This window comes from Porites lutea, chromosome 12 (assembly GCF_958299795.1).
Source record: "Porites lutea chromosome 12, jaPorLute2.1, whole genome shotgun sequence".
NCBI classification, from domain to species: Eukaryota; Metazoa; Cnidaria; class Anthozoa; order Scleractinia; family Poritidae; genus Porites; species Porites lutea.
In genome coordinates, this window is record NC_133212.1 from 5,665,141 (window position 1) to 5,678,135 (window position 12,995).

At 38.5% G+C, this 12,995-nt stretch overlaps 1 protein-coding gene across 2 annotated transcripts in view; it reads right to left on the reverse strand.

Annotated features, from left to right (window-relative positions):
* LOC140953597 (epoxide hydrolase 4-like) overlaps nucleotides 1–12,995 on the reverse strand; it is an 85,837-nt gene that overhangs the window by 6,501 nt on the left and 66,341 nt on the right. Inside the window, exons 1-8 of one of the 2 annotated variants that reach the window (XM_073403014.1) lie at nucleotides 12,067–12,214; nucleotides 9,633–9,766; nucleotides 8,840–8,910; nucleotides 8,437–8,515; nucleotides 7,326–7,390; nucleotides 5,736–5,801; nucleotides 4,003–4,054; nucleotides 636–719 (exon numbers count right to left, since the gene is read on the reverse strand). In XM_073403014.1, the coding sequence (XP_073259115.1) occupies nucleotides 636–719; nucleotides 4,003–4,054; nucleotides 5,736–5,801; nucleotides 7,326–7,390; nucleotides 8,437–8,515; nucleotides 8,840–8,910; nucleotides 9,633–9,766; nucleotides 12,067–12,205 (690 nt within the window). In that variant the 5' untranslated portion in view covers nucleotides 12,206–12,214. Of the gene's footprint in view, nucleotides 1–635; nucleotides 720–4,002; nucleotides 4,055–5,735; nucleotides 5,802–7,325; nucleotides 7,391–8,436; nucleotides 8,516–8,839; nucleotides 8,911–9,632; nucleotides 9,767–12,066; nucleotides 12,215–12,995 lie in introns of those variants that run through there. The other variant, XM_073403015.1, reaches the window with a different exon arrangement.

The following is a 12,995-nucleotide window of genomic DNA, read 5'->3' on the forward strand; positions in this document are numbered from 1 at the left end:
AAAAACGGATTTTTTAATGCTTTCTGCCCCTTTCACAAACATGCCACTTTGAAACTCGTCCCAGTCCTCTCTCAAAAATCGGAGGAAACGCATGTGGTGCACACTTTCTGCGCATGCTGCCCTACCGCAAAAACGAGTACGGTGACCTGCATTTTTTATTTCATGATTTTAATAAGAACAATCCTTCCTTTCAATGATAAAAAATGGGCATAAATCTATGTTGAGTTTTGTGGCAATTTTTACTAAATTGTACGGATTGAGCTTTTACAGGTCGAATACAGCGTGTCCAAATTAGGTCTACTTTGGAGCGTAAATTAAAAACAGTGGCATAAAAAGGCATTTTTTAAATTTCTGGTACGTAAGTGGATAAATAATACATTTAAATCAAATTCTGTGCGATACCATATGCATCATCGAAAAAATCTCTCCTTAATTTTTGTCTAGTTTTGGGCCGCGCGGTTTTTGCCAAAGGGTTCTAAATAGCCGTATTTGTCAGCATTGTGACGTCAAAACGAGCAAGGTGACGGGTGACCACCACTTTGTATTACTTTTCTTGTCATCTTCTGGACTTGTTACATCAGTGTACCAAGTTTCATCTACATTCAATGTTAGGTTTTTTTTTACTAAGTAATCACCTTAAAAGCCATGCTTAACATCTTGTAGTCATTCATCTCAATCGTAAACTCAGGAAGGTATGGCAATTGAAAGTAAAAGAAGTACTGAAAAACAAAAAACAACTCGTCTCAACCATTTATGTTCCAAGAGCGACCAACAATTATTTTCTCATAACCACGTCAATACATAATCAAGTAGAAAGGTTAAGAGAATTAATAGATAATCACTAAAGGAAAAATTGCTTTGATCTTCTTACAAATTCTTTCGACTAATTTTTCAAGGCAATGTATGGATGCCAGTGTGGAGAACATATATGTATTTAGGAGGCTTAGAGAGTTAATACAAACACGAATGAAATAATAATTAGTATGTGTAAACAAATGGTGACGAGTGAAATTAGGGAATAATTTCACGCGCGTTTTTAAAGGCTCGGGAAATTATTAGGATTTGGACCAAACGCAAGTGAAATTATTCCCTAATTTCACGAGTATACCATTTGATTACCTATTAACATCATGGGTGACGAATTACGTTAGCAATCTTGGATTTTTGACATGTTTATTCTGGATCGTATCGATCGAGAACTCTACTCTGTCAAATGTTTAGACCTTAAGGTGACTCGACCCAGTTTTTTTGGGGGGGTACCATCCTACTTTGAAGCTCTCTGGTATCCCCACCTTTACTTTTATCGTAAGTCTAACACATAGAATGGATAACATATAGATCAATCTACAATATAACATAAAATTTTTGGCGATCGGAGTAAATGTCACGTGGTTATAATGCCACGCCCCTTTGAGGTCTGAGTCGAAAATCTGCTGTTGCCGACATTTTTTCGTGAAAATCTCTCGGCTACACATAGTGCGCATTAGTGCCTTGCGCTGAACAGAGTTTCACCAAAATCGCAAAGACCCAATTCGAGAAATTCAGCGGTTTCCAAATTTAGGTCATAATTTATGCGAAAATGATAAGCAAACTTTACACGGATTATATCTAATAAACCAAGAGATTCATCCCTTTATTTTGGGCATCGTTATAACAGATGGGTCCTTGCAAGTCAGCAAAACGCTTTAGGGCCTTGTAAATGCGCGCGATTTCGAGCAAAGCAAACATATTGAAATTATAGTTTTCGCTATTTGTTGACTTTTGTCAGCGTTTAAGAGTCCTTCTCACGTAAAAAGCATTTTCTTAAAAATTCGTAGTTTTTTTTCCTTCAAATTTTTTCAGGGCCACAATTGATTAACTAACTACCCGGACTCCGAGTTTCATGGTCATTGAAAAACTGTGACATTATCTTCTATAAGCCCAAACTTGAGTAAACATTGAAGATTTTTAGCGTTTTGGCTGAGTTTGTGCTTTGGGAGTTGTCTATTGTTTCTAGTCTGTCATTATACAGCATTCTTGTTCAGCACGCGTGCAATGACCACGCTTGGCTGACTTCCGAATGCTCACCGAGATATTCCCGTCACGAGCTTGCATTAAACCTATGAAAAAATGATATTTTTGTAATAGTAAGTAGATTTAGTGTGTAGCACTTCTTGATTTTTTTGCAAAGACACAAGAAGCACGAGAATTGATTAAAAATTGTTAGTTAAACCTCTATGTATCACGCGATGGCCTGTCTCACTGTACCAAAACTATCATATCTCGGTGAGCATTCGGAAGTCAGCCAAGCGCGGTCATTGCACGCGTGCTGAACAAGAATGCTGTATAATGACAGACTAGAAACAATAGACAACTCCCAAAGCACAAACTCAGCCAAAACGCCAAAAATCTTCAATGTTTACTCAAGTTTGGGCTTATAGAAGATAATGTCACAGTTTTTCAATGACCATGAAACTCGGAGTCCGGGTAGTTAGTTAATCAATTGTGGCCCTGAAAAAATTTGAAGGAAAAAAAACTACGAATTTTTAAGAAAATGCTTTTTACGTGAGAAGGACTCTTAAACGCTGACAAAAGTCAACAAATAGCGAAAACTATAATTTCAATATGTTTGCTTTGCTCGAAATCGCGCGCATTTACAAGGCCCTAAAGCGTTTTGCTGACTTGCAAGGACCCATCTGTTATAACGATGCCCAAAATAAAGGGATGAATCTCTTGGTTTATTAGATATAATCCGTGTAAAGTTTGCTTATCATTTTCGCATAAATTATGACCTAAATTTGGAAACCGCTGAATTTCTCGAATTGGGTCTTTGCGATTTTGGTGAAACTCTGTTCAGCGCAAGGCACTAATGCGCACTATGTGTAGCCGAGAGATTTTCACGAAAAAATGTCGGCAACAGCAGATTTTCGACTCAGACCTCAAAGGGGCGTGGCATTATAACCACGTGACATTTACTCCGATCGCCAAAAATTTTATGTTATATTGTAGATTGATCTATATGTTATCCATTCTATGTGTTAGACTTACGATAAAAGTAAAGGTGGGAATACCAGAGAGCTTCAAAGTAGGATGGTACCCCCCAAAAAAAACTGGGTCGAGTCACCTTAAATTTGAATTATAAAGTTCAGAATTTTTCAGACTTTTTCGGCAAAATACCTGTCAGAATCCTTCTTAATGTTCTCTTGTGTGTTCAGGTTTTCTAAAGCGTCTTTTTGTGCCCTGATATCTTCATTTACGGCGTTTTAAAACTTCGTCGCCATCTTGACACTGAGACGTACGGAAGGGTTGCCATGGCAATTTTGTAATTTCACATGTGAAATTACAAATTAACGCTGAAATTTCGCGCCAAAATTAAGGAGTAATTCGTCACCTATGATATTACATGTATAGTACCAGTGATTTTGTTACCTCTGATTCCAGCGTCCCCAACGCATACAAATCGCCAAAGACGCACAAAAGTTCATGGAATGTGTCCCGTAGGAAGCAAAGATCGATCGATCTGAAGATGTTTTGTAGAATATCCTGTTCGTGAGATTTCTGTGGCTGTTGTTTAACAACGCACATTTTTTTTAGTCTTCGTTGCGCGTTACAAAAGAATGTCTTTTATCTGTCTGGTCAAATATAGGCCCAAGCATTTTCAATTTCAGATTTTCTTTTTTTTTTTAACTGGGACTCATTGGTCCTAGACTGGGACTCATGATGTTTCACAAGATGAGTCTCAGGACTCACCCTAACTATTTGTAACAAAATCACTGTGTATATGAATTTCATCTAACTGAACCGCGGAATGAAGAAATAGCTGTAGGGAGGATCCTTGCAGTTACAGTCAAGAATCAGCGGCAGGCTTCTAAAGATGAAAAGGAGAAGGGGGAATGAGGGGCGCCAGAGGGCTAATTTTCCACTGACAGGACTTTTAATAAGTGATTAGGGATGAGGGACTCCTAAAAATTACTCTGTGCGTAATATCATGCATGTAGTACCCATCAGCAAAGTTTCTCTTACCCAAGAGGCAAAGAACTGTTTTCTGGAGGACTCGAGGTACTTCTGAAAGCACCTGATGGAGAGAAACAGAGAAACCTGCTAACACATTCATTAGGCCCTGTTTACTCTATATGGAGAAAAGTTTACCGGGGTTGAAGGGTCACCGCCTACACAAGCTACCCTCAGCGAGCCACTGATTTCCTTACACAACGTAGCGAGCCGAAACAAAAAGATTGGCCCGGTTAGAAGGGGGACCCACCTAGCCGAGCCAACAACCCTTTTGTGATGGTAGGCCCACCCTCCTAGCCAGGCCAACGTTTTTCCATAATAGAGACCTTTAGATTCTGAGACGAGGACGACAACGAGTACGTGATTTTCTCGGTACTAAGTGGAACTCGCGCGTAAACCAGCGTCATTTTGGCGGGAAAACGTGGTAGCCGTCGTCACTCTACTACGAGTTTTAGCGAGAATGTCGAAGTGGCGAAAACAAGTTACCGTAAAATTCCGAAAATAAGCCCCGGGGCTTATATTTTTCAAAGGCCCTTTTTGAGGAGCTTATTTTTGGAGGAGCTTATCTACGGAGGGAAATTTACGTTTCCAAACCGATTGGACTAGCCTTATAGTTGGAAGTAAAGTGAATGTTTTGGCTTTGTTTTACTCTGTATTTGAGGACAATTTTCCAAGTACAAGCCCCCCCCGGTGGGGGGGGGGCTTATATTTGGAGGGGCGATTTAACGGAGGTTTTTTTGCGTTACCGGTTTGGGGGGCTTATATTTGGAGGGGCTTATACATGGAGGGGCTTATTTTCGGAATTTTATGGTATCAAATGTTAGAAGTTTTATCATTTTTCGATCGGGAGAGAGTGTAACCTCCTTCACTAAAGGTAACAGTGCTAACTTTTCTGGTGAAAAATGGTAAAATGAAGCTTTCCGGGGAGTCTATATTTTGAGAATACGCGAAAAAACTTAAAGTCAAATCTCGTACTCGTGGTTATCCTCGTCTTGAATCTAATGATCACGTTGGCTCGATAGCTGGATTAACTCGGCTAAGACAATCAGAGGATACACGAGCGCTGTTTTAGAAGAGAATCAGATCAAGTATGAAGCATGCGCAAGCGGTTCTGGCTCAGGCATAGAGGTGTTACCAATTTTTTTTTTCCGGTGACTGGCTGGCATTCTAGAAGCTTCACAAGGTTTCGTAGTATATTTATTTTAGGATCTTGTTTAAGCCTTTCTAAAGCATATATTTTTGTAATCTTTCTATAATTAGAGTATTTGAAAAAGTTCTAGAATTTTATTGTCAAAGTTTATTAGTAGACGAGTCCAGACGAGGTTTTCACTATTTTTTTTTTTTTTAAAGTTAAACGTTTGGCGTGTATAGTCAAGCGTGACGGAAGCGGTGTTTATGGAGTTACGTACAATTGTAGAGTTTTACTTGGTGGAAACTAAGTTCATATTTTTTTTTACTTTCTGAGAATTAGTGAAACAGAAAACCCAGTATATAGCAGTATAGTTCATATTGTCTATAAATTCAAATCCCGATATCTAACATGGACACTGAGTGGTCACAGAAAGTGTTCATATTTAATAACGGGGTGTCCATTTTATAGGGGTGAATTTGAAGAAAATGTTAGGGATTTCTTTCCACAGGGACAAAGCAAACTGTCTGTAATAATGAGGTGTCCAAATTAGGTGGGTGACTGTAAAAATGACTCTACATAACAAATAAGGGAGGTGGTGGGTGCTAGAACTAACCTTGGGTGTGGGATGTTGCAAAATATCAATTTGTCTACAAACTCTGGATGCATGTGTGCAAAAGACCTGAGGTTAAAACACACACAGACAGATTTATCAAATTAATAAGACACTCCTTAGGTTTTAGTCAGTTGAATTGGTCAGCACATGAGAAGAGGGGACTGACTAAACAACCCTGACCCCAACAATCTGGGTTACGAGGGTTTCTTCTTTAAAATGACACAGGTTCTCAACAGAGGAAAAAGCATCTTTCACAAAGCTATGTTAGTCTCCTTCACAGCTGCTTGGTCTGGAAATCAAAATGCTCCCCACCCGCATTGGGGCAGGAAGCACTGCATGACTCCAGCCTGAGGTGTGCAAAAAAGACTAGGGTTCTGCTGGACTGTGAAGAACACGTAAACTCAGAAGGAAGCTGAAGAGATGCAAGAAGGAAAGGTTAACTTCTCCCTTCTCCACCCACTTTCTCCGACTCCTCAGGGACTGCTCACAGTCTGCACCAATTATAAAACAACAACATAATATCAGGGTGCAAAGAAAATCATTTTTACAGCTTGCCATTCAGGCAAGCTGAAGCTAGCATTTACTAGCCCAGACGCCATTTCAACTAGCCCCAAAAACGTTTTGACTAGCAGAATTGATTTCACAGTTATTCTGTTATTCGAATTCCTCAAAAAACATCAATTGCCCGTCACGCAACTTAAAAACAGAATACACTCGTCCCATAGCAAAATCCACTAGCCCCGGGCTATCCAACACTACTTTCTTTGCACACTGAATATACACTTAAGTCTTGAATTCTCAATCAGTTTGGGCTGTCACAAAGGGCTGGCGGCTACATGGGTATTTCCCTCAGCTTTCACGAGCATATAACCATCCTAGTTCTTTCATTCTTTCATGGTAATGAACAAAACAAAAATAAAACCAAAGGCAGTTCATATTCCCCACCAACTAAAATTGCAGATACCCCACTATCCCTCACAAATAAGCCCTGAATGGAAGATTTGTTTCATCACTTCCCCTCCCCCCAGTCCAATCTTTTGCCTTATGACTCCCCTATTGATTGAACTCTGTACCATACCCAACTCTCTAATGCTTTCTAAAATCAAGGATAATATGACTGCTGGACATACTAAGCTCTTGCTTGCCTGAATACCATGCCTTCACTGCAGTAGCTATTCCTAGCCTCCCACGTAAACATTCTTAGGGGTTTATCACAGGTTAGTGGGGCAGGAACACGTAATGAACCCCTAAGAATATCTGTGTGGGAGGCTAGCCTGTTTCAGGCTCCGAGATAGTCAGGTCAGCAAAATTGAAAAAGCGCGAACACGAAAATAAAACAGAAGGAAACTGGGGTGGGGAAGGGCGGCAGAGCCTGTAATCATTTATTTACAAGAATTGTTCTGGTCTACCAGCTCCTGGTATACCTTCTGTTTGTTCAGAATTGACAGGTTATATCAACACTTCTCAAGAAGGGTCATTACTGTCACTCAGAAAGATGGCATCCACAAGCATCAGTTAGAGGAATTGGCTTGATAACTTCTGTCTAATGGACAAGTGTCCGTGAGATTATTCTATGGTGTACTACCTTACCATGCCAAAGCTCCACCCCAGTCATGACTCAGCAAAGTGCAAGATTTGTAATCAAGTGCCTCAATCTGTAAATAAATTAATAAATTTAATTGTATTAACCCATTCGCCCCTGAACCGCCCGTAACCGCCCGTGCGGATCCAGGTCCTTTCTACCCTTTGTGACGTCATCAGTTTTAACGGTCAAGGACAACTTTCTTCGCTCACTTGTGCAGAGTGAAGAGATCTTTCAAACCATACCAGAATGAGCAAAATTCAGTCAAGGACACTGAAGAAAGAAGCAAAAAACCACGTGACATGGACCTGAAAATCTCCATGAAAATCTTGTTCCATTGCCCACCTACCTTTCCTTTCACCTAATCCTAAGATCCTAAAAGCTTTCCTAAAAACTATTCCCACCAAAATGAAGCCTACTAAATGCCCAGCAAGAGAAAAAAAAATGAGGCAAGAAAAGCAAAAAAAGAAGGGAGGAGAGAAAGCGAAAAGTAAAAGTCAAGACTGCTGTGTCACTTTTAAACCCAAAAACTATCTCGAAATTTTGCTTCCTGCGCATGCCCGAACTTCGCAAGCTGATATTTTGCATCTGGATCAGAAGGCCGCGAAGTGTACGACCTGTAAACTGGTTTGTGGTAAGTTTTAGCTCTTTATAGCACGACAGTGATCAGAAAACCACTCGACTAGCTTCAAAACGTGTTTTTCGGTAAAATCTCCAGGAGCGAATGGGTTAATATCTTTTCTGAGCTCACATTATCAATCCTATACATTACAGGTATTGATATAAAAAAATAAAAATTTTCTTTTACCAGCTGCAAGAAAACTCTGATGACCTCCTTTGCAACACAGTATAATATAAGATATTATAGCCCTTATTTCTGTATTAGACAACATGTACTCAAAGCTGTACAGACATCGAAGAAAAAATTTTATTATTCTTATTTATTTAATTTTTGTTTTGTTTTGTTTTGCTTTTTGCATTTGTGATCTTTATACAAAATCTTCTAGACTATGCTCTTTAATTTAAAAGTGTCCTTTGAATCTACAAAATATTTTATAACAAAGTTTACAAGGTGCATACTCAATCTGCTGTTTCAGCAATACATGTAAGTGCACTTACAATTTCTTTAATGTCGTTAACCAATAATGACGTCTTGTAGTGTTCTCGCCCTTTAGGACTGTCACTTTCACCATAGCCCCTTAAATACAAAATAATGCTGTAAGAGTTAGCTTTTTAAAAAATTCTTTAATTTTGTTTTTCATAAAATCAAAATAAACTGCTGAGAATGAGATGGGGTATGGGCATATTCAACAGTTTTGAATTAAATTACCATGTGACTGAGCTATAATTTCTGTCAGTCTCAAGGATGCCAAAAATAAGTTAGCTAACTGGACAAAAATCCCACATTTTGTTGTGTAACTTAATTACTCAGGTATGTTTTACAGTTGTGGCAGCTGTGCATAATACAGTTTGGCTACTTGCAATTTGTATTTTACAAATCATTATATACTTTTTACAGTACCTCAAATCTACAGCAACCATCCTGAAATTATCACTAAAAGCTTTCAGCTGATATCGCCAGGAATACCAAAACTGCAAAGTGATGTTAAAAAAGGGTCAATGGTTTTCAATGCATAATATTTTCTAAGTTACCCATTTAATATATATTTAACTTCTTTGTATTTTTAATAATAATAATAATAATAATAATGGTTTATTAACAGTATTTCCATGAAAAATGGCTCTACATCTGCAAATAAATTACAAAATATACTTACAAGTAGACTGTCATGGAACTGGATGAAATCTTGAACATTTATTGCTACTCAAAGTTTCATGCCTCTTGCGAAGCAATCATCAGGCAACTTTTATTTGCATGTTTACCCTTGTTAGTCCTTACTAACAGATGGTCTTCTGTGTCTAAAGCAGTACAAATTATAATTACTGTCTCCAGCAAAGTAATAATGATTAAAAATAATGATTTATTTTGTCGTGTCCAGTTTTTTATATCTGAATTGAAGATATTTTAAAATACCTAAATATGTATGTTCGATTTGTTAGCATTCCTTAAATATCTTCTTTGTTTTGCTGCTGCTTTGATATTTTGGAGTGAGTCCTCTCAATATGTTTTTTGTTTCTCTTAGGGTATGGTAAACTTCATCAATAAAATTTAATGATCAAATAACAAACCCTTGAACTTCTAGATCCAGATGGCAGGATGATTTAAACTTTTTAATGGCTTTGCACGGGTTTACAAACACATCTGCTGCAATGACAGTAGAAATAATAAAACAGTAGCAACGTGTGTACATTACCTCAGGGAAACCATGTATACACAGCATAAGTGGTTTCCCCGTGTCTCCTTTAGCAACATAATGGATCCTGATATTTGATGCTGTTCTCAGGAAATGGTGTTCACCAAGCTCAGGGTCAAGAAGGCATTCAGGAGCTATAGTGAAATGAAAACATCAACTCTTTAACAGTCAAGCAACCCCCATAACCATTTTATTAATGAATAATTATAAATATAATAATAATAATAAACTCTATTTAAGTGTCAGGTACTTTAGCTATGAAGCTAATTGGGGACCCTATGAAATAAAAAGATATATATGTACAGCAATAAAATCAAATATTTACAGTTAAAAAGAAAAAATAAATAAATAAAATTAATAATTCATATAAACAAAGCAAGAATATGCAAAGCAGAATCCTTTAGCACTTGTTAAACTTCAGATTTATTGATAAGGCATAGCCTATATGACAGGCGTTTGTGGTCAAACGGCAATTAATAACAATCACACAGGCAGCATGATTTTTCCTTTCTTTCTTCTAGTGAGTAAAACAAGCCTTTGGGAGACTTCTCAAAAACAGTCAGTAAAACTCATCTAGCTGACAGGACTTTTCCTTTATATGGTTCTTTAAATAATAGAAGAAAGCAAATAAACTGCTTTCTTCTATTCTCCTTTCAAGATGAAATTGATGCCTTCAGTTTCTAATTCTCACAATGAATTCCATACAGAAATGCCGTTACACTTCACTGACAACATTTTTGTAAATGATTACTGAAAGATTGGCTGGGATGTTGATTTCAACCAATCGGGTTAAGTATCAAGGCCGTGATTGACATATATGTTTTGAAAACTGACCTATTAGGATTTTAACATTCATCTGGTGGATGTTTATAACATGAAAATAATGGCCTCCTTACAGGCCTTTCCCACCCTCCCTCCTGCCCCCCCTCGCATTTCTCTTCTGCCCAAAATCCCTTTTCCCTTCCTTCAAACACCTTCCACGCAGCAGTGTGGTATTTGAACACTGCATTGACCAGGCCTATCTTAAAGTGGGGAGTTTGCGGTAATGCGCATGTGCATTGTGACAGCTTCCAGAATAAAACACACAGGCCAACACTAAATACGAAGAAGACATCAACTGTGAATCCAAGGAATCCAGGAATCTGTCTTTAAATTCGCTCATCCATAGCTCTACGTCGTAAGCAAGTGAAGTCCGCTTTTTCTAAAGTACTCGTGAGTGTTCTTTTGTTCTCGGAGAATGGTGTTTAGGAACAAAAAATCAATTTTGTGAATGGAGTCTCGGGAACCAACATCACAGGCACCCGGCAATATGATGTTCTCAAGAGTCTTTGGAGATAGAGAAGCTTAGCTGATCGATCTGTTCATTTGCTGATAAGCAATTGAAATTTAAGCTCAGTTTAGGATGATCTTTATACTCATACGCTGTGTGTTTTTGTCATTGGTCAGGTGCTATTTGCAGGTATTTCTAGGTTTATATAGGGTGAACAGAGCGATCAGTAATAAAAGGTTTTCTGCAAAAGGTGGAAAAAGCCAAGGAAAAGGTGCGTTATAAATTTTTAATTAATTATTATTTAGGTTTGTTTACAAATTAATTTTTGTTTGCCAATCGGTGACTGCTTTGTTAGCGTGGGTATGTAAAAGACCTCAAAAAAATACAATTGTAGGTAAATGTTTGTTTCAGAGCAGGACAGGGCTGTAAATCTTATTCTTATCGGTTGCAACATATATCTGAGGAATAGCAAAGAATATGAATTATGGGGATATATAAAATCAAACCAAATGTCCAGAAATACATGTACTCCTGTGTAAATTTCCTTGCGTGCATCCAACTCGCTTCTGATTGGTTTAAAAACAATCAGCTATACTGACAGAACTCACACAAGCGTGAACCTGTCCATTTAAAAAGTTCAAATGCCCCAGAGATTCCCCGGGGGGGAGGGGGGTAGTGAAGTTTCAAATTGATTGGCGCCTTATCCTACGATAGCAGAAGACACTGTACAAATAAAGGGAATAACATTTCACGGTTACGAATAGCAATTCATAGCAGTTCTTTGGGCAGTCAATGAATCGAAAACAAAGATTGGTATTAAAAATATAAAATAACCTTTAACTAATCATCACAGAGAAAAATTAATGACATGGGTTTTTTATGGTCATTACGAAAACCAGTTTGTAGTCGCCCAAAGTGAGCTTACATACATAAGCTTTAGCTTAGCTAACAGTGCGCTTTCTTCTCTGTGTGCCGCTTTAAAAATAGTATGCATTCGATGGGAAAGCAACTTTAGCTTTCTCATTAATTGATGTAAAGCTAATGTTTCGAAGAGTTCCTGCTGTAGTGAGCACTATTAAACGCAAAAAGATGACCGAATTAACTAAAGACACAAAGCACAACAGACAAGATGAGTTTGCACCGGTGCAAATTCACGTTACTTACGTTTTTCTCGTCGCTTTCCTCTTCTCGGTATTTCAAGCTTCCTAATAGCACTCAACAACAGAGAAAAACATACCATAAAGCCATAAAACAAAGCCAAACTGTATACGAACAGAGCCCTAATCAATTGGTTCGCCATCATGTACCGACAGCGACCGACGAAGGTATCAGGACTTAGGTCACCCAAGGACACTCATTTTCAGGTGCTTGTTAGCAGGGGAGGGGAGGGGGAAGATATTACCCCCGCCGGATTTCTTTTGTTTAATAATGTTTTTTTAAACTTTCAACATTTGTTCAGCTAATAAATTGATGTTTAAGGTGGCGAGGGGTACAAGAGCATTTGGGCGTTGGTGTGTGAGGGCACATTTATCCCGGATGGCAAAAAGGGAGGTACGTAACATTTTTCACTTTTGTGTTTTTATCCCGACGGCGGTCTTTAAGATCCAAGAAGATTGCCCCATTATCTTGCTCTCAAAGACCATTCTAACGAACTTAAAATGCCGGGAAGAAATATTCTGACTTCAAACTGTGTTTTAAGAAAGCTACTGTGACCCCGGGGAGGGGGGATACTTCCTATATCATGGCCCTATACGGAGCCGGGGGCTCCGCCCTAAAGGGCTACCTTCAGGTATAAGAAAAACTAAAGATAAAGATAAATAGTCCCAAAAAACTTCTGATTTTGCAGTGATTGATGTATTTTAAAAGACATTGCATTCACAGCAGTTAGGGAGCGGTCATTAACTATTGGGGCGGGGGGGGGGGCAAGAAGGCCGGTATTATTTCAAAAGTGAGGGCCGAAAAATTTTAGCCCCTCTCAGGTTAACAGCCCAAAAATCCTGCCCCCTCCAAAAATGTGTGCCCAAAAAATTCTAACCCTCCCCCTAATAACATTTTGAGTGTTCGAATGTTGCATCGCAAGAATCCGTATCAGC